Here is a 22,472-nt window from a genome sequence, read left to right as displayed (position 1 = left end):
TCGTCACGAGGTCATAGGTAGGTCGTAGCAGGCCGTGATGCTAGTCGTAGGTACTCGTGGCATCAAGTAGGTCGGGGCGTTTTTTCTAGACTGATGAAAAATGTCCACGAGTAAAAAAGGTTGTGAATTAGGTTGTGAAAGTGGGACAGGCCCTTAACACTATCCTAAACACAGTAGGGACAATTTATATTTATACTAAGCCAATTAACCTACAAACCTGCACATCTTTGGAGTGCGGGAGGAAACCGAAGATCTTGGAGAAAACTCACGCAGGTCACGGGGAGAATGTACACACTCCGTACAGACAGCACCCGTAGCCAGGATCAAACCCGGGCCTCTAGTGTTGTAAGGCAGTAACTCTACCGCTGCACCACTGTGCCACCCTAGTCAAACTTGTTTAAAGCCAATATTTCCGTGCACTCTTTTTAAGTGGAGCATACATGGTAATCAGATGCAGAAGCGCTAACATTTATATTGTTTTTCTTGATAGCTCATGAGTACTGATAATAATTGTTACAACCAGATGTTAGCCTGGCTATGGCATGCTATCTCCTTTATAGATTGTCCAATAAAGAAAATGTTTTTCTTTTAAAAAAAAGTAGAGACGATCTTTATCCTAATTGAAAACAACTTCTTGATGTAGAACAGCTTGAACAAAAACAATATGCACTTGAATTTTTACTAACATAAGTGAGCATAACATTTAATTGCGAAGATAGCACAAGAGAACTGGGGTAACTCAGCAGGTCAGGCAGCATCTCTGGAGAAAAGGAATAGGTGACTTTTCGGGTCGAACCCTTCTTCAGACTGAGAGTCAGGGGGTAAGGGAAATGAGAGATATAGACGGTGATATATAGAGAGAGATATAGAACAAATGAATGCAAAAAAGTAACAGTGATTAAGGGAACGGACCATTGTTAGCTAAGGGCTAGGTGAAAAAGGTGACAAATAAATTGTATCTTGTATCTTGTAAAACGAGTTGAAACGACAGTGAAACTAGTACAACGACTAGGGTGGGGGAGGGGTGGAGAGAGAGGGGATGCATGGGTTACTTGAAGTTAGAGAAATCAATATTCTATACCGCTGGGTTGTAAGCTTCCCAAGCAAAATATGGGGTCTTGTTTAATGTTTGGAAATAGTAAAGCATCATTGTGAGCAGTGTTTGGGCCCCATATCTGAGGAAGGATGTGTTGGCATTGGAGACAGTTGAGGAGGTTTACAGGAATGATATGAGGAGCGTTTGACATCACCGGCCTCTTTACTCACTGAAGTTTAGAAGGATGAGGGGGGGGGGTGGGAAACACCTAATTGAAATGTTCAGAATAGTGAAAGGCCTGAATAAAGTGAATGTGAAGATGTTTCCATTCGTGGGAGAGTTTAGGACCTGAGGCCATAGCCTCAGAATAAAAGGACGTACCTTTAGAAGGAAGATGAGAAGGAATTTCTTTAGTCAAGGGTGGTGAGTCTGTGGAGTTCATTGCCACAGAAGGCTGTGCAGGCCATCCATGGATATTTTAAAGTCAGAGACAGATAGATTCTTGATTAGTACAGGTGTCAGGGGTTATGGGGTGAAGGCAGAATGGGGTTGAGAAGGAAAGATAGGTCAGCCATGATTGAATGGCGGAGAAGACTTGATGGGCCGAATGGCCTAATTCTGCTGTTATAACTTATGGAGCATACTGTCTGGTAAATGTATCTGTTGTGCGGTAACATATGCCATGAACAAGTGTGGACATTGTCCAAAGAGAAAGCCACTTATCTGTGGTTTATCCTATATTGGACCTATATGTATCGGCAAGATCAAGCGCAGGCTGTGCAATCGCTTAGCTGAATTCAGTCATCCTTGGCGTGCGCAATATCCCGATTGCCAAACATTTTAACTCCCCTTCCCATCCCCACACTAACCTTTCTGTCCTGAGCCTCCTCCACTGTCAGTGGGAGGTCACATGCAGGTTGGAGGAACAGCGCCTCATATTTCGCTTGGGCAGCTTTGAACGTTGATTTCTCTAACTTCACATAACCCCTGCATTTCCTCTCCCTTGTGTGGAGTGTGGGAGGAAACCAGAGAACCCGGAGAAAACCCACGCGGTCACGGGGAGAACGCGCAAACTCTGTGGTACCCGTAGCCAGGATCGAACCCGGGTCTCTGGCGCTGTAAGGCAGCAACTCTACCGCTGTACCTTCCCAGCAAGCAAGCAAAGTATTTTACTTCAACAAGTTTATTTAACGCCTGTTTCAAAAGAAATGCCACAAACGGCCACAAGAGAACTCATGTGCATAACATAACATAACACAATTATTACAATGTGGTCACCAGATTTGATGGGAATCTAGCCAAACACCTGCATTCTGAGCAAGAGACGAATGTGTGGTCGGATGCCAAATATCTTGCTAAGTTGTTATGCAACAATACAAACCAGATTTAGTTCAGTTTAGAGATACAACGCGGAAACAGGCACTTCGGCCCACCTAGTCCGCGCCGACCAGCGACCCCCGCACATTAACACTGTCCTACACACACTAGGGACAATTTTGCATTCATACCAAGCCATGAAGCTACAAACCTGTACGTCTTTGGAGTGCGGGAGGAAACCGAAGATCTCGGAGAAAACCCACGCAGAACGTACAAACTCCGTACAGACAGCGCCTGGAGTCTGGATCGAACCCGGGTCTCTGGCGCTGTGAGGCAGCAACTCCACCGTTGCCACTTAATATCAAAGCTGGGGAAAGATAGCACAAGGCTGAAATGATTATGGTATTTCACCTCCCCAGATGGGGGTAAACTAGGAGCCAATGGGAAGATTAATCTCTGGAGATTGTCACTGCTTGTTAGCTGCATGCAAGGAAAAGTGCATTCAGTCATTGCCGATGACATTTAAAATATGACAATGTGGTTTTTTTTTGGCGATTGTGATTCATTTCTGAGCCTGTGCTTTTGTTGTGTGCAGTGTCGAAGGAGCTGGGTGAAACGGCCAAAGCTTCACATAACCTTGGTCAAATTGATCATGCGTCACTTCTCACGCCTGTAGTAAGTGTGACGGATCTGAGAAATGCTTTAGGTCAATCAGATTGAAGGATATGCAGGAAGGAACTGCAGATGCTGGATTACACCACAGATAGACACAAAATGCTGGAGTAACTCAGCAGGACAGGCGGCATCTCTAGATAGAAGGAATGGGTGCCGTTTCGGGTTGAGACCCTTCCGCACTCTGAAGCGTCAACAATTCCTTCTATCCAGAGATGCTGGATGACCCGCTGCCTGACCCGCTGAGTTTCTCCAGCATTTTGCGTCTATCTTCCATTGGAAGATGTTTTTGGTACAGACAAAAACCTTTGTCCTTTGTATCTGAAAGTCCTTTGTATCTGAAAGGACTCAAAGTGCTGGAGTAACTCAGCGGCTCAGGCGTCATCTCTGGAGAACATGGATAGGTGATGTTTTGGGTCAGGACCCTTCCTCAGACTCCATGTTCTCCAGAGATGCTCCCTGAGCTACTCCAGCACCTTGCGTCATGTTGTGGAAACCAGCATTTGCAGTTCCTTGCTTCCTTATTTTGTCTCTGCCCAGGCTGAGGAACACCAACACTGCGTAGCTATTCACAGCCGTGAAGAACAACATCATTAAAAGTCTGAAGATAGACACAAAAAGCTGGAGTAACTCAGCGGGTCAGACAACATCTCTGGAGAAAAACAATACTGTAGATGACATTTCGGCTAAAGGTTTGCTGGTCTTCAATAAGATCCCCCACAATCTTCTACACTCAAAGAATGGAGAAAGGGAAGAGGTGACCTTTTGGGTCAGGACCCTTCTTCAGACTCCATGTTCTCCGGAGATGCTGCCTGACTCAATGAGTTACTCCAGCATTTTGTGGAATCGTGCTATTCAGATTGAAGAAGGGTCTCCACCCAAAACGTTACCTATTCCTTTACTCCAGGGATGCTGTCTGACCCGCTGAGTTACTCCTGCTTTTTTGTGTCTATCTTCGGTGCAAACCAGCACCTGCAGTTCCTTCCTAAACATTAAAGGTCCCATGGACTGAGGTCAGGATTGAGTAAATCCACGTTCGTACAGAATCTACCAAGCTTCGAAGTGAAAGTCAGCAAAATTACAAGAGATTCTCCATCGCAGGTATTTTTTGCTCAATTGATTACGTTCTGTGATCTTGTCGTGTTCTGAAACATAAAGGTTATATTTTCCTTTGCTCTTTCAAGATAAGGATCGGGAAAGTGTTGAGTTTCTCCCGAGTAGTGTTTCCACTGCATGAGCTCTGACATGGAGAGGTTTTCCTGGGAATCGACCGCCTCCGAATTCAAACCCAGTTGACAGGTTCTGGCCGACAGAGACCTTTTAGCGGCGATCGCTGCAAGGAAAAGAAACAATTACTTGACATAAAATTCCTTTCGAGATACATTCTTAAAAGCTTTTCCGCTAATGGGAGAGTCTAGGACGAGAGGTCATAGCCTCAGAATTAAAGGACGTTCTTTTAGGAAGGAGATGAGGAGAAATGTCTTTAGTCAGTGGGTGGTGAATCAGTGGATTTTCTTTGCCACAGAAGGCTGTGGAGTCCAATGGCTATTTTTAAGACAGAGTTGGATAGATTCTTGATTAGTGCAGGTGTCAGAGGTAATGGGGAGATGGCAGGAGAATGGGGTTAGGAGGGAGAGATAGCTCAGCCATGACTGAATGGTGGAGTAGACTTGATGGGCCAAATGGCCTAATTCTACTCGTTATGAGCTTATGAACCTTCATGCAACAAATGGGCAGCACGGTGGCACAGCAGTAGAGTTGCTGCCTTACAGCTCCAGAGACCTGGTCTTCGATCATGAATACGGGTGCTGTCTGTGCGGAGTTTGTACATTATCCCTGTGACCGCGTGATGCCCCGGTTTCCTCCCACACTCAAAAGACGTATAGGCTTGTAGGTTCATTTGGCCTCGGTAAAAATTGGCAGCTGTCCCTAGTGTGTAGGATCATGCCAATGTACGGTGATCGTTGGTCGGCACGGACTTGGTGGGCCGAATGGCTTGTTTCCACGATGTATCTCTAAACTAAATCTGATGGTTAAAACTGGTATAATTCACCCATTGAACGTAACATGTTTTCATCAATTGTTTCTTTGGTAGCTAAAGCTTTGTTAGATTAATTGGTTGATTGAAAGATACAGCATTTAAAGCAGGCCCTCGATCTCATGTCCACACTGGATCAATGTTACCAGAGGGCCAAGCCTCAGAATGAAAGACTGTACGTTTAGAATGGAGGTGAAGAATTTCTATAGCCAGAGGGTGGTAAATCTTTTGAATTAATTGCCACAAACTGCTGTGACAATAGACAATAGACAATAGGTGCAGGAGTAGGCCATTCGGCCCTTTGAGCCAGCACCACCATTCAATGTGATCATGGCTGATCATCCCCAATCAGTACCCCGTTCCTGCCTTCTCCCCATATCCCCTGACTCCGCTATTTTTAAGAGCCCTATCTAGCTCTCTCTTGAAAGCATCCAGAGAACCTGCCTCCACCGCCCTCTGAGGCAGAGAATTCCACAGACTCGCCATTCTCTGAGAAAAAGTGTTTCCTCGTCTCCGTTCTAAATGGTTTACTCCTTATTCTTAAACTGTGGCCCCTGGTTCTGGACTCCCCCAACATTGGGAACATTGTGGAGGCTAAGTCATTGGGTATTTTTAAAGCAGAGATTGACAGGTTCGTTAAGGGTGTCAAAGGTTACAGGGGAACGGCAGAAAAATGGGGTTAAGAGGGAATAATAAATCCGCCATGTTCATATGGTGGTACAGACTCAATGGGCCGAATGGCTTAATTCTGCTTCCAGGTCTCATGAATCTTAGGAAATGTTCATTAAATAGATCAGGCAAATTAAAAATAAAAAGTCACACATTGAGATATTAGGTTAACATTCTGTAAGCTCCCAACTAAAGTAATTTGTCACCTCCTTCCCCACAGCCAACAATGGGCCATTGTGGGCTCCACCAATTCCTTGGTCATCGTTGCTTTTTGCGTATCTTTCATTCATTTGTTCTAAGTGTCGTCTATTTCTCTCGTTTCTCTTGACCCTGACTCTCAATCTGAAGAAAGGTCTCGACCCGAGATGCCACCTATTCCTTTTCTCCAGATAGATGCTGCCTGACCCGCTGTTGCACTGGCATTTTGCGTCTACCTTCGGTGCAAACCAACATCTGCAATTTCTTCCTACGCGGGAATAGGCCCGATGGCCCGCATTGTCCCGCCAGTTTTTTTGTGTCTGTCTTCAAAGTAAAGGGAGGATTGTTGGGCTGCACGTCATAGACATTTGAAGAACTGCTCTACACCCGCGCGCGATTGCCAGACCCAATTTGGGTGGTATAATTTCTATGCTAGCTTTGGCCTCTTAAACAGCATAATATCAGATGATAATCCTTAGAACATAACAGTTTCGCTCTCAGCCAAATACAGAATTGACCACTACACTTTCCAGTTCTCTACCAGTTATCATTTGAGGAATTCTGTTCTGAACGGCACAAAATCTTAGAAATGTATGAGAACGTAGAACAGCACAGCACAGGAATAGGTGCCTCTAGTTTCCCTCTCCTCTGATACACAGTCTGTAGAGGGGTCTCAACCCAAAACGTCACCTGTTCCTTCGCTCCTGAGATGCTGCCTGACCCGCTGTTGCACTGGCATTTTGCGTCTACCTTCGGTGCAAACCAACATCTGCAATTTCTTCCTACGCGGGAATAGGCCCGATGGCCCGCATTGTCCATGCCGAACATTATGTCATTAAATGATCCATATCACTCATTCCTTGCATATCCGTCTGCCTATCTAAAAACCCTCTTACATGCCACTATTAGTTCTGGCCTGTTTCCATGCTGTATCTCTAAACTAAACAGCGCTGGAAAATAACTTGGCCGGCACGGTGGTGCTGAGATAGAGTTGCTACCTTACAGTGCCAGAAACTCGGGTTCGATCCCGACTACGGGTGCTGTCTGTACGGAGTTTGTACGTTTTCCCACACATCAAAGACCTACAAGGTTGTAGGTTAATAGACTTGGTATAATTGTAAATTGTGCCTCATGTGTTTAGGATAGCGTTAGTGTGCGGGGATTGCTGGTCGGCGCGGACTTGGGCCTGTTTTCATGCTGCATCTCCAAACTAAACTAAACCCTGACACTAAGGCAAATTGCACTCATACATGTCCTGGCCAATAGCTAATAAGTGGGTTTTCTACACGTGATGGGTTCAAACACTTCAAAATATGTACATGTGATTTTACCTGCAACTTTTTTAGCTTTGTACTTAGCTTTGGTTTCAGAGATACAGCATGGAAACAAGTCCTTCGGTCCACAGAGTCCATGCCGACCATCTATCCCCCAATTCACACTAGTTCTATCTTATCAAACCTTCTCATCCACCCACTTACGACTAGGGGAAATTTACAGAGGACCAATTAACCTACACACCTTCACGTCTTTGGGACGTGGGAGGAAACCAGAGTACCCAGAGGAAGCCCACGCGGTCACAGGGAGAAAGTGCAAACTACGTACAGACGGCGCTTGAGGTCAGGATCAAACCCGGGTCTCTGGTGCCGTGAGGCAGCAGCTCCACCAGCTGTGCAGAAATAAATGTGGCACCCTTGAATTTCGAGGTAACTATCTATAAATGTTAACGGAATGATCAATTGTGGCATAATAACATTTTCAAATCAAATATTCAGAAATTATTGACATTAAGGCAGCTATATCTTCAGCTGCCGAGGTCACAGATGCTGAAATTTCCTTATCATACATTTCAGTCTTCCTTAAGTTGAAAACATTCTTTAAAGCCTGCCGCACTAGTCCCAATACCTCTTTGGTGAGTGTTAGATTTAATTTGATATTGCCCCTCTGAAGGGCGGCACAGTGGCGCAGCGGTCGAGCTGCTGCCTTACAGGGGCATAGACTCAGTGTTGCTGTCTGTACGGAGTTTGTCCGTTCTCCCTGTGACCACGTGGGTTTTCTCCGGGTGCTCCCGTTTCCTCCCACACTCCAGGTTTGTAAGTCAATTGGCTTGGTGTAAATGTAAAATTGTCCCTAGTGTGTGTAGGGGATTGCTGGTCGGCGCGGACTCGGTGGGCTGAAGGGCCTGTTTCCGGGCGGTGTCTTTAAAGTCTGCATGATACGTTTTCCTTTAGCAACTCTGCTATTTAAACACAGCTCAATGAGATTGTTCAAGATTTCTCACACAGTAATGTTCCAGATATTTATCGTTAGGTCAAAAGAGGAGCTAAGTAGGAGTGGGGGAAAAAATGGAAAGCAAAGCCAGATGTCTCAGCTCAGACCTGTTCCTTACATCTGACCACTGGAATAAAGCAATTCATGTCAATCGATCTATTCTGACACGAGGACATAACAGTTAACAAGGTCACGTGCATCGACTCTGATTAAGTGTCAAGAAGGAAATGCAGATGCTGGAAAATCGAAGGTAGACAAAAATGCTGGAGAAACTCAGCGGGTGAGGCAGCATCTATGGAGCGAGGGAAATAGGCAATGTTTTGGGTCTAAACCCTTCTTCAGACTGATGCGAGGGTGGGAAGAAGAAAGGAAGGGATGGAGCCAGTGGGCTGAGGGAGAGCTGGGAAGGGGAGGAGAAAATAGGGACTACCTGAAATTAGAGAAGTCAATGTTCATACCATAGAAACATAGAAAATAGGTGCAAGAGTAGGCCATTTTGCCCTTCGAGCCTGCACGGCCATTCAATATGATCATGGCTGATCATACCGCTGGGGTGCAGACTGCCCAAGCAAAATATGAGGTGCTGCTCCTCCAGTTTACGGTGGTCCTCACTCTGGCCATGGAGGAGGACCAGGACAGAGAGGTCGGATTCAGAATGGGAGGGGGAGTTGAAGTGCTGAGCCATCGGGAGATCAGGCTGGTTATTGCGAACTGATCAAGTGTCTTTTGATGCAATGAAGGAACATCGTGGTTCAGAGTGCTGGAGTAACTAAGCGGATCAGGCAGCATCTCTGGAGAACAAAGGTCAAGAGACAAATGGTCCCGACCCAAAACATCACCTATTCATGTTCTCCAGAGATGCTGCCTGACCTGCTATGTTACTACAGCACTTTGTGTCCTGTTGTGTAAAACCAGCATCTGCAGTTCCTTATTTCTACATTTTGAACATCCTGGTATTGCTGATAAGAAAATTATAAAGGTACATAGTCCCTCGAGCAGCTTGGGACTATAGCAGAACAGATGGTGTAATATTTAATAATTAACTCATCAATTCAAATTAATTTGCTCTTATATTCGTATCTATCTAACATCTAGTTTGCAACTTCACCGTGGCTCACTACATACCTGGCAACTCTCCATTTCTCAAGCAGTCGCAGGAGAGGAGATCGTGGGTAAGACAATCGGAGCCTTCATCTAATTCAAAAAGATTTCTAAGTTCTTCCAGCGAAAAGCTGGCGTGCTCTCTCTTCTTCTTCATGTCCACCACAGCCCCAGACAAACTCTGCTTACTGATTTGCCTTTGGTAGATTTTCTCCTCGATAGTCCCTGCAGTAGGCGAAAAAGTTGTTTAGTTGCACACCAATCATTCTTTAGCACAACTCCCGTTGAACCAAATGAACCACCACCAATATTAAATCATTGTGTGAGAAGGAACTGCAGATGCTGGTTTACAACGAAGATGCACACAAAAAGCTGTTAGCGGGACAGGCAGCGTCGCTGGGGAAAGGGAATAGGAGACGTTTCGGGTCTCGACCATTCTTCAGCACTGAATCTTCTTCTTCTGTCGTATGTCTTCTAGACCTGCAGCTCCGTTGAGGCGAGCCAGGCCAACGTGTCATCGTCCAGGTCAATCAGACTTCGTTCACCATTCGGTGGCCGGTGTTTGGGGCAACTGGTGACTATGTGCTCCACTGTCTGTGTTGGGTCCCCCCACACTCGCAGGAGGCACTCACTGTCCACGAAGGCCCCACCTCTTCATCGCTACTCCTTAGCGTCCGATGCCTGTCCTCAAGCGGTTGAGGGTTGTCCACTGCTTTCGGGGGAAGGTCCTGGCCAGGGACGTCCATGGGGTCGTTGATGTAGTGGTGTAGTCCTAGATGGTTTCCGCTGACTTCCACTGGTCTGTCTGACCCCTTCTCGTCTTGACCCATATTAAATCATCTTGGCGGCCTTACAAACGTCAGCATATATTATTTGGGATGCGAGAGGAGATTACCAAAGCGTTGACCTGTGGGTCATAATGGAATAAACCCACGCGGTCCAGGGAGACAGTGACGATTAAGAATGATACATAAAACATTAAACAATTAAAAATGGCATCTAATGCACAGCAAGAGGAGATTCCATCAGGTGCCTGACGAAAGAGAGTAACTCCAGCTCTATCCTTTTTCTGGTGCTCCCACTGAGTTACTCCAGCACTTTGGGCAGCCAGTTTTTACTTTGTCAAAAAAAGTTTTTATTTTAGAGACACAGTGTTTAGCAGAGATAGTCCAAGCGCGGACCTGCAACAGACCTTTCTGCCCACTCCCTGCACATCAGGGGCCAGTCCGCGCTGACCAGCGATCCCCGCACGCTAGCACGATCCACACTAGGGGCAATTTACAATTTTACAAAGCCAATTAACCGACAAATCTGTGCGTCTTTGGAATGTGGGAGGGAAGGGAGGCACCCGGAGAAAACCCACGCGGGTCACGTACGAACGTCGTACAGACAGCGCCTGTGGTCGGAATAGAATCCGGTTCTCTGACGCCGTGAGGCAGCAACTCTACCGCTGCGCCATCGTGCCGCCCAAAAGCACTTCTACCAACTGCTAGAACGAACCCGACACAACAACAAAATGCATCATCAAAGGAATAGTTAAACATAGCAGTGAAAATACTGTCCATATTTTAAAACAATTACATGATTTTGAAGAAAATGTTATAATTATTAAAGTATTAGATGTAAACCGTTCTCATCAGTTTAGTCAAAACAGAACTACAAAATGAAGTCAGTTTTAAATGCAAGTTCACTAATTCCATAAAGCCAATAAAAAGTCAGTGAGAAACATGGAAAATCTGAGTAGCTCATGACGTAATATAAAATTACAATTCACAAAGGAACTCCTCGAATACTGATGGTACGCCAGCCCAGTTCAAATCTGCATCTTAATGACTTTAGGGTGGCATGGTGGCACAGCGATAGAGTTGCTGTCTTACAGCGCCAGACACACGGGTTGGATACCAACCACAGGTGCCGTCTGTAGGGAGTTTATACATTCTCCCCGTTACATGCTTGGGTTTTCTCCGAGCGCTCCGGAATTCCTTCCACATTCCAATGACGTACAGGTTTGTCAGTTAATTGGCTCTGGTAAAATTGTAAGTTGTCCCTCGTGTGAAGGGTAGTGCAAGTGTGCGGGGATCGCTGGTCGGTGGACTCGGTGGGGCCGAAGGGCCTGATTCCGCGCTGTATCTCTAAACTAAACTAAAGCTAGAAAGGTCCTGATGTGATGGAGTTGCATCCACTGACAAATGGGCAGACAGATAGGGATAATACTGTAAACGTGTCAACATTTTCCAATGATTTGTGGGGGTGGAAAATGGTGTTCATCGCGAAACTCCAATCATACATCAGCTGCTAAAAATAACGGACTGGATTTTCATAAACAGCCAATCCTTTCCATTTATAATTCAAATCTTGTATATTTATTAGAGCAGAGAACACTACAAAGTTTCTTTCATGGTATTTTGGTTAAAAGGTTTCTAAATTTTGAAACTGTTTACACGTGGAATGAAATATGTCCAATTTAATGTTCTCGTTTATCTGTTCACGTTGCAAAAAAAAACATGCCATCTTGTGGCTGTCTAGTCCAACTGATGTTATACGACAGGGATGATTAATTCTAGTTGGAACAATTCATTCCCCTAATAGTCAAGCAAACATAACCTCTTAACCCAGAATTAATTTCCTCAAGGTATGTCTACTTTGAAGTTCTCCTCCTCTCTCCAGACGAGAGTTCAGCAACATCCTCTCTCACTGCTCCCCCTCTGTGATTCCTCCTTCCCTCCGACTCTACAACTACGACTTAACCCGGAATGAATCACTTCAGATAGCCCTTGCTTCCTCCCTCCATCCCCTTCCCAGTTCTCCCGCTGGTCTTGCTGTCTCCGCCTACATTCTATCTTTGTCCCGTCCCATCCCCTGCCATCAGTCTGAAGAAGGGTCCCGACCCGAAACGTCACCCATTCCTTCTCCCCAGAGATTCTGCCTCACCCGCTGAGTTACTCCAGCATTTTGTGCACAACCTCTCAACATAGACATAAGGTGCTGGAGTAACTCAGCGGGTCAGGCAGTATCTCTGGGGGAAAAAAGATGAAAAGGACAAAGAACTTCTCAACAACTGTGGCATGGTGGCGCAGTGGTAGAGTTGCTGCCTTACAGCGCCAAAGACCCGGGTTCGACCTGACTACGGGCGCTGTCGGTACGGAGTTTGTACGCTCTCCCCGTGACCTGCATGGGTTTTCTCTAGGTGCTCCAGTTTCCTCCCACACTCCAAAGACGTACAGGTTTGTAGGTTAATTGTTTTTGGTTTAATTGTAAATTGTAAACAGTGTGTATAGGATAATGATAGCGTGCGGGGATCGCTGGTTGGCGCACACTCGGGCTTGTTTCCGCGCTGTATCTCTAACATTAAAACTAAAATATCCAGTATCTGAGATAAGAGATTTAATACAACTCGACGAACAAACCTGTAGTTAGTAGTCTGTAAGTGTGCACAGGCCTCCTCTGACCGTCCCTCCATATTCTAGCCATCGCCTTCAGAAACAGAAATACACAAATCATTAAAATAATAAACGGGGACAAATGGTTACAACTGAATTACTCAAACTCGGGTGTTGTCTTATTGAAAATTACCTCCTGAATTTCAAATCTACAATTGGCACACTTTTTCTGTTATGTTTAACCAGTGTATGCACGCACACAGGATCTGCAATACATAGTGACATTGCTCATGGATTTCAATTTAGTTTCAAATGTGCCCTCATTTTAAACACAGAACGTGTTAGTGTAGTAAGTATTTAGGAAGATAAAACGCTTCATAAGTACACAGACCTCTGGCTGGTGGAGTGCTAGATGCCTGACAAATGAAATTTAGTAAAGAAAGGCGCAAACTGATACATTTTGGCAGGAAGGAGAACATTTTTAGTTTTTAGTTTATTGTCATGTGTACCGAGGTACAGTGAAAAGCTTTTGTCCAATATGTCCTTTTTAGCTTAGAGATAGAGCTCGGAAACAGGCACTTCGGCCCACCTAGTCCGCACCGACCAGTGATCCCCACACATTAACATTACCCTACACACACTAAGGACAATTTTACATTTACACCAGGCCAATTAACCTACAAACCTGAACGTCTTTGGAGTGTGTGAGGAAACCGAAGATCTCGGAGAAAACCCACGCAGGTCATGGGGAGAACGTACAAACTCCGTACAGGCAGCACCCGTGGTCAGGGTCAAACCCGGGTCTCTGGCGCTGCAAGGTAGTAGCTCTACCGCTGCGCCACCTTGCTGTCTTATCGTACAATTTTACAGTTTGTGGGGAAAAAAGAGAGATATGGGTATGCTTGTGCTCAAATCTTTGACAGTGGTAAATGATTTACAAAACAGACACCACATGGGAACCTAGGTAGTCACAAAATGCTGGAGTAACTCAACGGGATCAGTCCGAAGAAGCCTCACCCATTCCTTCTCTCCAGAGATGCTGCCTGTCCCACTGAGTTACTCCAGCATTTTGTGTCTATCTTCAATTTAAACCAGCATCTGCAGTTCCTTCCTACACATGGGAACCTAGGCTTTATACCAACGAATTTATCGCAATGAAAGCCAGGAAGTTATACTCTGGAGACGTTGTATAAAACTACAGTACTGTGCTGCGCTGCATTTTTAAGCAAGGCAGGAAAAACACTGAAGAGGCTTTTGAAGAGATTTACTGGAATAAGTGAATGTAGTTTCACATGTAAACTAGAGAAACAGGAGATCAAAGGTGCAAGGAGAGATTTGACGGAGTGTTTATATTTGTGAAAAATTCAGAGTAAATCACAAGGAGCTATTTCCAATATCCTGAAGGATAAATAATTGTGGGGATACAGATTTGAAGTGACTGTTCAAAGAACCAGAGTTGACATGCAAAATAATTTGTTTTTACACAAGTTATAGTTAGCATTGAGGGTAGCACAGTGGTAGAGTTGATGCCTTGCAGGTTAATGTTCTGCTTAACACTTGCTGTTAATCATCCAGAGTTAAACATCGCCTCAACAACAGTAAGAACCACTCAATAGCCCAAGGGCGACACGGTGGCGCAGCGGTAAAGTTGCTGCCTCACAGCGCCAAAGACTCAGGTTCCATCCTGACTACAGGTGCTGTTTGTACGGAGTTTGTACGTTCTCCCCGTGACCTGCGTGGGTCTTCTCCATGGGTTTCCTCCCACACTCCAAAGACGTACAGGCTTGTTGGTTTTGTAAAATTGTTAATTGTGCCTAGTGTGTAGGATAGTGTTAGTGTACGGGGATCGCTGATCAGCGCGGGCTCGGGGCGAGCCTGTTTCCTCGCTTTTTAAAAAAAATCCCCAGTGTCACGGAGAAAAACCAAGTCAATCTAAAAAATAATAACATCGATTTGATGGGCCGAATTACCTCAATTCTATACTATTATTCAATGATTCCCCCCCACAGCATTTATCTTTTGGATAGCTCTTGAGGATATAAATCCTACTACCTTTAAAATGCAATAACCAAAAATTAAGAGGAACACTTATGCCTGCCCCAATTGGGATTGGCATCTACAATGGGAAATGATTGAGGAGCAATAGGGATGGGGAGATGCACAAACAGTATAAAAATATATATAACGAGAGAGTTTTCTTCTTTCCATTTTAGCTTGGAATGGATCACACAAGATTTTACAGCACAACATAATACACTTGACATGATGTAGTAAATGTCAAAAAATTTTAACATTTAAAAAAAAACCATTTTTAATATTTAATATAATCTTTAAACATCTCCTTCACCATTTTGCCTTTATAGATATGTATATAGCGCCACAGAATTGTGCACCTATCCCCCCCCCTTCTCCCTTTTGTTTTTGTTTTCTGTTTCTTGTTTTTTGTACTAAATTATATGTATGCACTGAGTACGAGCAGCTTTTAATTTCATTGTACATGTATAGTGACAATAAATGGCATATCTATCTATCTATATCTATCTAAAGTGTAGTAAAGTGTCTATTCCTCCTCTCAGAAACAATTAAGTTGTTATAGCACCGAGAAGGACCAATTGGCATATTAGTTTAGATTTGTTTACTTTGCAGATGCAGCGCGGAAACCGGCCCTTCGGCCCACTGAGCCCGCGTCCACCAGCAATCCCCGCACACTAACACAATACTACACACATTAGGATCAATTACAATTTTACCAAGCCAATTAGCTCTCACCCCTGTAAGTCTTTGGAGTGTGGGAGCTCCCGTACACACTCCATACAGACAGCACCCGTAGTCAGGATCGAACCCGGGTCTCTGGCGCTGTAAGGCAGCAACTCTACCGCTGTGTCACCCTGTCCGGCACTTATTTCTATGCTCTTGCCATGAAACATAACATATAGAAGTAGTAAAGCTTTTCACTGTACCTCAGTACACATGACAATAAACTAAACTAACTAACTAACAAGAGTAAGCCACTTGATCTCTCTTGCCTGTTCCACCTTTCAATACTATCAGTTTCTTGGTTCCTCAATAGCCTTCACAGCAAGGAGTTGAGTATAGGAGCAAAGCTACTTCTTTGTACTACTGCAGTTATACAGGGCCCTAGTGAGACCACACCTGGAGTATTGTGTGCAGTTTTGGTCACCAAATTTGAGGAAGGACATTCTTGATATTGAGGGAGTGCAGTGTAGGTTCATGGGATGGCGGGACTGGGTTTGTGTACACTGGAATTTAGAAGGATGAGAGGATATCTTATTTAAACATATAAGATTGTTAAGGGTTTGGACACGCTAGAGGCAGGAAACATGTTCCCGATGTTGGGGGAGTCCAGAACCAGGGGCCACAGTTTAAGAATAAGGGGTTGGCCATTTAGAACGGAGACGAGGAAAAACATTTTCACCCAGAGAGTTGTAAATCTGTGGAATTCTCTGCCTCAGAAGGCAGTGGAGGCCGATTCGCTGGAAGCTTTCAAGAGAGAGTTAGAAATAGCTCTTAAAGATAGACGAATCAAGGGATATGGGGAGAAGGCAGGAACGGAGTACTGATTGTGAATGATCAGCCATAATCACAGTGAATGGCGGTGCTGACTCGAAAGGCTGAATGGACTACTCCTGCATCTATTGTCTAAGTAATATATCCATTAACTCCTTTAATACCCACAAGGAACCACACTGATGTAGCAATCAAGGTTAATCTATTTATTTCTTTTCAGCATAAAAATATTAATAATTATAGGTATTGGGGTTTCAAATATAAACAAATCCATTAATTGCATTTTTATATTCGTTGAATATATGTCACGAATAACAGTCCAAAACAGCTATTCAAAAAATACGTTAAGATTCACAACACGATTTGGCAGTTATTTTATACTAAGATCTTTGTTTAAATTACAACACGTTTTCTGAACGCCAGAGTCAAGACATCAAGTCAAGAGAGTTTATTGTTATGTGTCCCTGATAGGAGAATGAAATTCTTGCTTGCTGCAGCACAACAGAATATTGTAGGCATAAATATTAAAGGCTTTAACCAACGCACACACTTGATGTTTCTGGACTACCTTCACAATCACTGAGGTAGAATAAGAAGAAACATAGAATGAAGCCTATTGTTATCCTGAGATAATTGAGGGTTTGGATTATAACGATAGGTTGGTCTTTCTAACGGAGCACAGGAGGCTGAGGGGTGATCTTATGGAGAGGTGTCTATGAGGCTATCGCCAGCCATCTTGACTGAGTCTTGCCACTGGATCCAGATAGGCCGGGACGAGAGAGTGAGGCTGATGATCTGCGAGACTCTCCCTCACTTTAATCCAAGTCAAGCGCAAGTTATGACTTTAGGACCCGACAGCGAAGTCCCCAGCATCTACACCCTCCTTCAGAAAGCCCAAGCCAGATGGGCCGGCCATGCCATCCGAATGGCAGACCAACGGCTGCCAAAACAGCTCTTGTACGGAGAACTGTGTCAGGGCAAGTGCTCAGTTGGGGGGCAGAAGAAACGCTGCCTCAAAGTGTCCCTCAAAGACCTTAACATCAATCTCAATACTTGGGTAGGAGTCGCTTGCTCTGGACCGCCCAACTAGGCGAAGCAAGATCACCACCAGCTCAGAAGAAGCGCACCGCAGAAGCTCAGAGGAAACGAGCCGAGCGACCACTTCAACTTCTACTGCAGCACCCACCCAACCGTGTCCCGTATGCTGGCCAGCCTTCCGAGCCTGGATCGGTCTCGCCAGTCACCTCCGGACCCACAAACATTAACACTGAAGTCATGGTTTTCTTCGACCACGAAGGACGAACAACAACATAGAAACATACAAAATATGTGCAGGAGGAGGACATTCGGCCCTTTGAGCCAGCACCACCATTCATTGTGATCATGGCTAATCGTCCCCAATCAATAACCCGTGCCTGCCTTCACCCCATATCCCTTGAGTCCACGCCCCTAGAGCTCTATCTAACTCTTTGAGGAGGCATGGATCGGATAAATAGCCAGTCTTTTACCCAGGGCAAGAGAGTCTAAAACCAGGGGGAATAGGAGTGTAGACACAAAAAGCTCAGAGGGACAGGCAGCATCTCTGCAGAGAAGGAATGGGTGATGTTTCCGGTCGAGACCCTTCAAATGTCACTGATTCCTTCTCTCCAGAGATGCTGCTTATCTCTCCAGGTCCCGCTGAGTTACTCCAGCTTTTTGTGTCCATCTTCGGTTTAAACCAGCATCTGCAGTTCCTTCTTACACACTAAGGTGAGAGGGGAAGGATTTGAAAGAGACTTGAGCAGCCGCCTTTTCAGAGGGTGGTGCATAAATGCAATGAGCTGCTGCTGTACATGGTAGAGGTGGCTACAGTTTAGTTTACAGATACAGCGCAGAAACAAGTTCCTTCAGCGCACTGAGTCGGCGCCAACCAGCGATCCCCGTACACCAGAACTATCCAACACACTGGGGTCAATTTACTACCTTTACCGAAGTCATTTAACCTACAAACCTGTATGTCTTTGGAGTGTGCGGAGGAAACCAGAGCACCCGGAGAAAACCCACCTGGTCACGTGCACAAACTCCATACAGACGGCACCGCTTGTCAAGACTGAACTTGGGTCTATGGAGCTGTAAAGCAGCAATTCTACCGCTGCACCACCGTGCCGTGCCCCCCCCCCCCCCCCCCACTTTTAAAAATAACGTTATATAGGTACATGTAGCAATGTTACAAAATTTTGAGATTTAAAAAAAATCAAGTCTGCAATTTATCCCATCAGATAAAGCATAAAAAGAAGTTTAATTTGACACCTAATTCACTTTCATATCTTCAGTATTAAAAACGTTATGGCCATTTTCATACTCGGAAATTAGCATCTTGTTCCCTATTGCTTTTTCATTGACTTAACACAAAAGCTGTGATCGAGGACAGTCAAAAGCCCATAACTTTCTTAAAAATTAAGAGAACTGAATAAAATTTTCAGTTATTATAGATTGAAGCATTCTGAAACAAATATGAAACAATCTTACTTGGATGACCTAAAATTAAAGCATATAATTAGTTAGTTACCTAATTGTAGCCAATTACAAATTCAATTACTAGATCTAAACATCTATCCATTCCTTAAGAAAAGATTAACATTTTTAAATAGCCCAAGTGTCCAAATAACATTCACACAAGAATTCACAATATAACATGATTTGTAAATCTCATTGTCATGAATTTATAGGCCAAATGGAAATAATTTAATATTTAATTCCCGTAAATTAATGGCCATTTAAATCATCTTGCGAGTGGGTTTTTGTGGAACGCGATCGATTGGAACGTTGCGGTTTGCGGTGAATTTGAACCCCATATTGGCAGGAAAAACACTGCCGGTTCGTATGGGGCCATAATCACATTTTCGCCAATGAAATTTGGATTAAAGTAATCCTAAGAAGCAAGAAGCAAGTTTATATTTAAAATAAACGACTTACATTATGTTTTGTCCCCTACGTGAGATCCATCCCGTTGTCGTTAGAAGTAGCTTTTTTATTTTACTATCCATGTACCTGTCTAATGTACATATATATCTTGGACAGGCAGGAGAAAACGGCATTTTAATCCCCCCCCCCCCCTCAAAAGCGCCAAAGTCGCGCACATGGCCAGTGGCAGAACTGCAGCGCCGCTGAAGTTGGTATTGTAACATACCTAGTACATGGATAGGAAAGCCCACCGAGTCCACACCGACCAGCGATCCCCGTTCATTAACACTATCCTACACATACTAGGCACAATTTACACAGACACCAAGCTAATTAACCTACAAACCTGTACGTCTTTGGAGTGTGGGAGGAAACCGAAGATCTCAGAGAAAACCCACGCAGGTGTGGGGAGAACGTACAAAGTCCGCACAGACAGCACCCGTAGTCAGGATTGAACCCGGGTCTCCGGCGCTGCAAGTTCTGCCACTGGCCATGTGCGCAACTTTGGCGCCTTTGAGGGGGGGGGGGGATTAAAATGCCGTTTTCTCCTGCCTGTCCGAGATATATTTTCTTGGGCTACTACCTGATGCTGAAAAATCGTTCCGACTTCCATTCTCGGAAGATTTTTAAAGAAATTGCGGGACAATTTAATCGCTGGAGTAAAATAAAAAAGCTATTCTAACGACGATGGAACGGATCTCACGTAGGGGACAAAACACAAGGTAAGTCGTCTACTTTACATATAAACTTGCTTATATTTTGTATCTATCTTCGGTGTAAACCAGCATCTGCAGTTCCTTCCTACACACCTTTCAATGGCATTGATCTAAAGCATTTCTCAGATCTGCCACACGTACAGGAGCGAGAAGTGACGAATGAACAATTTGGCCCAGGTTACGTGGAGCTTTGCACAACAGCTTGGCCATTTCACCCAGCTCCTTGTACCCTGCACAGAATAAAAGCGACAGGCTCAGAACTGCCGACACATTTCAAACATTAAAAAATCAGGTTAAAAACGTTACCTGAACATCATTTGCTGGATTCCAGTCGATATCATACAGAATTAAACGAGATGCTCCAATCAGGTTTAGTCCAACTCCTCCTGCCTTTGAGCTGAGCAAGAAGATAAATTTTTCGTTGTGCCTGCTGTTAAAGGATTCCACAATCTGCTGTCGGTGGCTGACAGGAGTATGCCCATCCAGTCGAGTATAGCTGTATCCAAATAAGTTGCACATTTCTTGCAAGATGTCCAACGTCTGAGTGTAATTTGAAACCAACACAACTCTGCAACGGAAAAAATTAAAATTAAAACAAGCCCCCATAAAAATGTGATTGTAGTTCTTACAAAACATCGTACTGTTTTCTCGAGCTTGTGCAAGGCGCTGGTGAGGCCACAATCTTTCCCGTTCACCCCGTTATAGGACAGATGTTGTTCAACTGGAAAGGGTTCAGAGACGATTTACCAGGATGCTGTCAGGACCCGAAGGACTGAGCTATAGGGAGAAGTTGAGCAGCCTAGGACTTTATTCCTTGGAGCGCAGGAGGTGATCGTATGGAGGCAAAATCGTAAGAGGAATGGACTGGGTAAATGCACAGGGTCTCTTGCCCACAGTAGGGGAAGCAAGAACCAGAGGACAATAGTCTTAAGGTGAGGAGGGAAAGATTTGATAGGAACCTGAGGGGTAACTTTTTCACACAAAGGGGTGATGATGGGTGTATGAAACAAGCTGCCGGAGGAGGTAGTTGAGGCAGGTACAATCGCAACATTTAACAAACATTTAGACATGTACATGGATAGGACAGGTTTAGAGGGATATGGACCCAACACTGGCAGGTGGGACTAATGTAGATTGGTCAGTGTGGGCAAGTTGGGCCGAAGGGCCTATTTCCACGCTGTATAACTCTATCTTTGGTACATGTAAGTGCAACTTTGTGAGAGAAAACAGCATTCTGACCATAAGCCATGAAGTCATGAGGGTAAACATTTTTTACGGGCAAACAATGGTGGGAGCCAGCAGGCAATCTGGGATTCCACATCTATTATAATTAGCTGACTAATCTTGCAGCCCCTACTGGTTAATTTGTCTACATCCTTGTTGTGAAATTCAGACACAAAATTATAAAGTGTGAGTGTAAATAAAGTTAAGTTAATGATGTTTCAAGAGGATAATTTGTTAACAAAATCGTCGCTGACATGATTTCATTTTAGCCTGTGCCTTCCACCATCAAGATCATAATTGTAAAGCAGATTACTTTAACTTGGCAACAAGTTTGGCACGGACATTGTGGGCCGAAGGGCCTGTTCCTGCGCTATACTGTTCTATGTTAAACTAGAAACAATGAGCAGTTCAATATTGGATTTTTTAAATTATATTTCCATTAACTTTCTTTGAAAGATCATTTGAGAAGATTAAAAAAGGCTGGAGGGAGTTAAAGGTGAATGTGTATTTGCACGCCTACAGCTCCCTCGTGTGGCCAGTTTTACTTAGAGCTTCAATTTAACAATACAAATATTTTAATTTCAAAGATGCATCAACTCTGTGCTCCATCAATTTCATAGGTTTATAGGTTCTAGGAGCAGAATTAGGCCATATGGCCCATTAAGTCTACTTCTCCATTCAATCATGACTGATCTAACTTTCCCTCTCAATGCCTTTTCCATGCCTTCGCCCCATAACTCCCGACACTCGTACTAATCAAGAAACTGTCAATCTCCACCTTAAAAATATCCATTGACTTGGCCTCCACAGCCGTCTGTGGCAATGAATTCCACAGATTCACCGCCCCTGCTTAAATAAATTCCTCCTCATCTTCTTTCTCAAGGTACGTCCTTTTATTCTGAGGCTATGGCCTCTGGTCCTGGACCATCCAATAGAAACATTCTCTCCACATTCACCCTGTCCAGGTCTTCCACTTTTCGGTAAGTTTCAAAGAGCTCCCCCTCATCCTTCTAAACTCCAGCAAGTACAGGCCTTGTGCCATCAAATGCTCATCATATGTTAACCCAATCATTCCTGGGATCATTCTCGCAAACCTCTCCAATGCCAGCACATCCTTCCTCAGTTATGGGGCCCAAAGCTGCTCACAATACTCCACATGCAGTTTGACCAGTGTCTTTCAAAGCCGTAAAAAAATATTTCCTTCTGTGCATTTAAACTAATTTCCTGCAAATCAACCTATATTTACATAGGACAATTCGTGTAACAGAACATAGCATGTTACTTAACAAGTGGGATAGCACTTAGACCATTTTTGATTCAGAGCTATAAAAGTCACTATCTGAACAGATGTCTAAAAGTGTAGTCAAGGAGGCGAGTATCAA

At 44.3% G+C, this 22,472-nt stretch overlaps 1 protein-coding gene across 2 annotated transcripts in view; it reads right to left on the bottom strand.

Annotated features, from left to right (window-relative positions):
- Positions 1-675: 675 nt before the first annotated feature.
- The window catches only part of rad54b (RAD54 homolog B), a 122,403-nt gene continuing 100,606 nt past the window's right edge, over positions 676-22,472 (bottom strand). For both annotated transcript variants that reach the window (XM_055633579.1, XM_055633578.1), the window contains exons 11-14: positions 20,173-20,434; positions 12,707-12,773; positions 9,324-9,524; positions 676-4,358 (exon numbers count right to left, since the gene is read on the bottom strand). In XM_055633579.1, the coding sequence (XP_055489554.1) occupies positions 4,138-4,358; positions 9,324-9,524; positions 12,707-12,773; positions 20,173-20,434 (751 nt within the window). In that variant the 3' untranslated portion in view covers positions 676-4,137. The remainder of the gene's footprint in view (positions 4,359-9,323; positions 9,525-12,706; positions 12,774-20,172; positions 20,435-22,472) is intronic.

This window comes from Leucoraja erinacea, chromosome 4, assembly GCF_028641065.1.
Source record: "Leucoraja erinacea ecotype New England chromosome 4, Leri_hhj_1, whole genome shotgun sequence".
NCBI lineage: Eukaryota > Metazoa > Chordata > Chondrichthyes > Rajiformes > Rajidae > Leucoraja > Leucoraja erinaceus.
The sequence above is the reverse complement of the archived record's forward strand: the minus strand, read 5'-3'. Positions and strand labels throughout refer to the sequence as shown.